Source organism: Triticum aestivum, chromosome 2A, assembly GCF_018294505.1.
Source record: "Triticum aestivum cultivar Chinese Spring chromosome 2A, IWGSC CS RefSeq v2.1, whole genome shotgun sequence".
Lineage (NCBI taxonomy): Eukaryota > Viridiplantae > Streptophyta > Magnoliopsida > Poales > Poaceae > Triticum > Triticum aestivum.
The window spans coordinates 618,289,362-618,291,573 of record NC_057797.1 but is presented as its reverse complement, the minus strand read 5'-3'; the positions used below and the strand labels follow the sequence as shown (position 1 = coordinate 618,291,573).

At 63.2% G+C, this 2,212-nt stretch overlaps 1 protein-coding gene across 1 annotated transcript; it reads left to right on the top strand.

Annotated features, from left to right (window-relative positions):
* The first annotated feature begins 291 nt into the window (after positions 1-291).
* On the top strand, positions 292-1,921 carry LOC123189804 (probable galacturonosyltransferase-like 3). Its single transcript, XM_044602296.1, has one exon. It carries the CDS (start codon positions 435-437, stop codon positions 1,458-1,460), a length of 1,026 nt encoding a protein of 341 aa, XP_044458231.1. The 5' UTR covers positions 292-434; the 3' UTR covers positions 1,461-1,921.
* Positions 1,922-2,212: the final 291 nt, after the last annotated feature.

The window sequence follows — 2,212 nt, the reverse complement described above, 5'->3', positions numbered from 1 at the left end:
GTCCTATTCTATAAAAATCCTACAAAATTTCTCCAAATCAAAGGAGGCCTAAATCAGGCGCTAAAGGCGGCAAATAGGAATTGGCACGCAAAGATCACGCACTACTACGCCTACGGGCTGGCCACGGCCGTCCCGTCGAAATCGTAACCACCAAGAGCCCAACGTCCGGAAAAACTCGAAAAAATCCCAACGAGAAGCCCCGGAAAACCCACGCGGAAACCTCACACGTCGCCCTCTTTCCAGCCTGTACCCTCCCCTCCGCCGTCTCCGCCTCTTAACTCTGCATCGCCCCCCATCTCCCCTCTACCCGTGCCGACGGTGCCGTGCCCATCCAAATTCCATTCCCCTCCCCCCGATTCTTTACCTTCCCCCCCTCTCTCGGATGGGAGGGGAATAATAAAGCGGCGCACACTCCCATCCGTCGCCGCCCCGCAATGCGCCTCCTCGCCGCGCTCCTGCTCTTCGCCGCCGCCGCGGCGGCGGCGGCGGCGGCCGAGCTGCCCGAGTTCCGGGAGGCGCCGGCGTTCCGCAACGGCGCGGGGTGCGCGGGCGCGCCCACGATCCACATCGCGATGACCCTCGACGGCACCTACCTGCGCGGGTCCCTCGCGGGCGTCCTCTCCGTGCTCCGCCACGCCGCCTGCCCCGAGTCCATCGCCTTCCACTTCGTCGCCTCCTCGGCGTCCCCCGCGCGCCGCCTCGCCAGGCTCCGCGCCGCGCTCGCCGCCGCCTTCCCCACGCTCCCCGCCACCGTGCACCGCTTCGACGCCCGCCTCGTCCGCGGCAAGATCTCCTCCTCCGTGCGCCGCGCCCTCGACCAGCCCCTCAACTACGCCCGCATCTACCTAGCCGACATCCTCCCCCGCTCAGTCCCCCGCGTCCTCTACCTCGACTCGGACCTCCTCGTCGTCGACGACGTCGCGCGCCTCTGGGCCACCGACCTCGGCCCCGGCGCCGCCCTCGCCGCGCCCGAGTACTGCAACGCCAACTTCACCCTCTACTTCACCGACGCCTTCTGGCGCCACCCCGCCTACTCCTCCGTCTTCGCCAACCGCACGCGCGCGCCCTGCTACTTCAACACCGGGGTCATGGTCATCGACCTCGACCGGTGGCGGGCCGGCGGGTACACGGCCAAGCTCGAGTACTGGATGGACGTGCAGAAGCAGGAGGCCAGGATATACGAGCTGGGGTCTCTCCCGCCGTTCCTCCTCGTGTTCGCGGGCGACGTGAAGGCCGTGCAGCACAGGTGGAACCAGCACGGCCTCGGCGGGGACAACGTGGCGGGCCAGTGCCGGGAGCTGCACCCGGGGCCGGTGAGCCTGCTGCACTGGAGCGGCAAGGGGAAGCCGTGGCTTCGCCTCGACGCCGGCCGCCCTTGCCCGCTGGACGCGCTCTGGGCGCCCTACGACCTGCTCCGCCGCCGCGGCGCCCGTGACGACCTCCTCGCCGCCGTGGCCTGACAATGCGCGGCCCAGGTCGCTGGAGTGACAAGTCAGTCGTCGTCCGAGTCCGGATCACTGCCCATGACCCGGCTCGGTTGCGGCGTCGCCGTCGTCGGGGTCGGTGTCGGTGTAGGGGCGGTGAGGGACGGACACGCCGTACCTCACAGGATGGGATGGGTCCGGCGCGGGCCCAGGTGGACAATTTTATGTCGCTGGTTGGAGTGGCCCTTTCGGCACTGACATATAGGCCCGCATGGTGGTGACGGATGGGTCGAGGTTTTGCTGAGACGAGATGAGATCTCGCCAGATGCAGGGACGGGTTGTGTACAGCTGTTGTTTTTTTGCCTGTTGGGGGAATATCTTATTTGATTCCATTCGTTTTCTGTTAGGGTCGAAATCTGTAACAGATGTACTCTATCTATAGTAATACGTACGTACTATAACACCGCCAAAAATAATCGAGGGGGTATTTTTGTTCATTTGTTTTCAGTAGTGCACATCATATGTTAAGGGGTGGGGGCTTAGATTGTGTCAAGTGCATTTCTTAATTCGTTGAGAGCAGATAACTGGGCGTCGTTTTGTGGCGCAAATCTCAAGCCCGCGGCTCCAGATTTCAGGAATCTGATCCGGCGTTTCCACTTTGATTTAAAGCGTTGATGGGCCCTGAACGATTAGGTTAGTGTGTGGTTTGTTGCGATGTGAGTGGTCGGTGGCCAAGTGCTCGGCCGGAACCTTTTTGGTAAAGGCGGGGAAAAATTATTTGGCCCCTT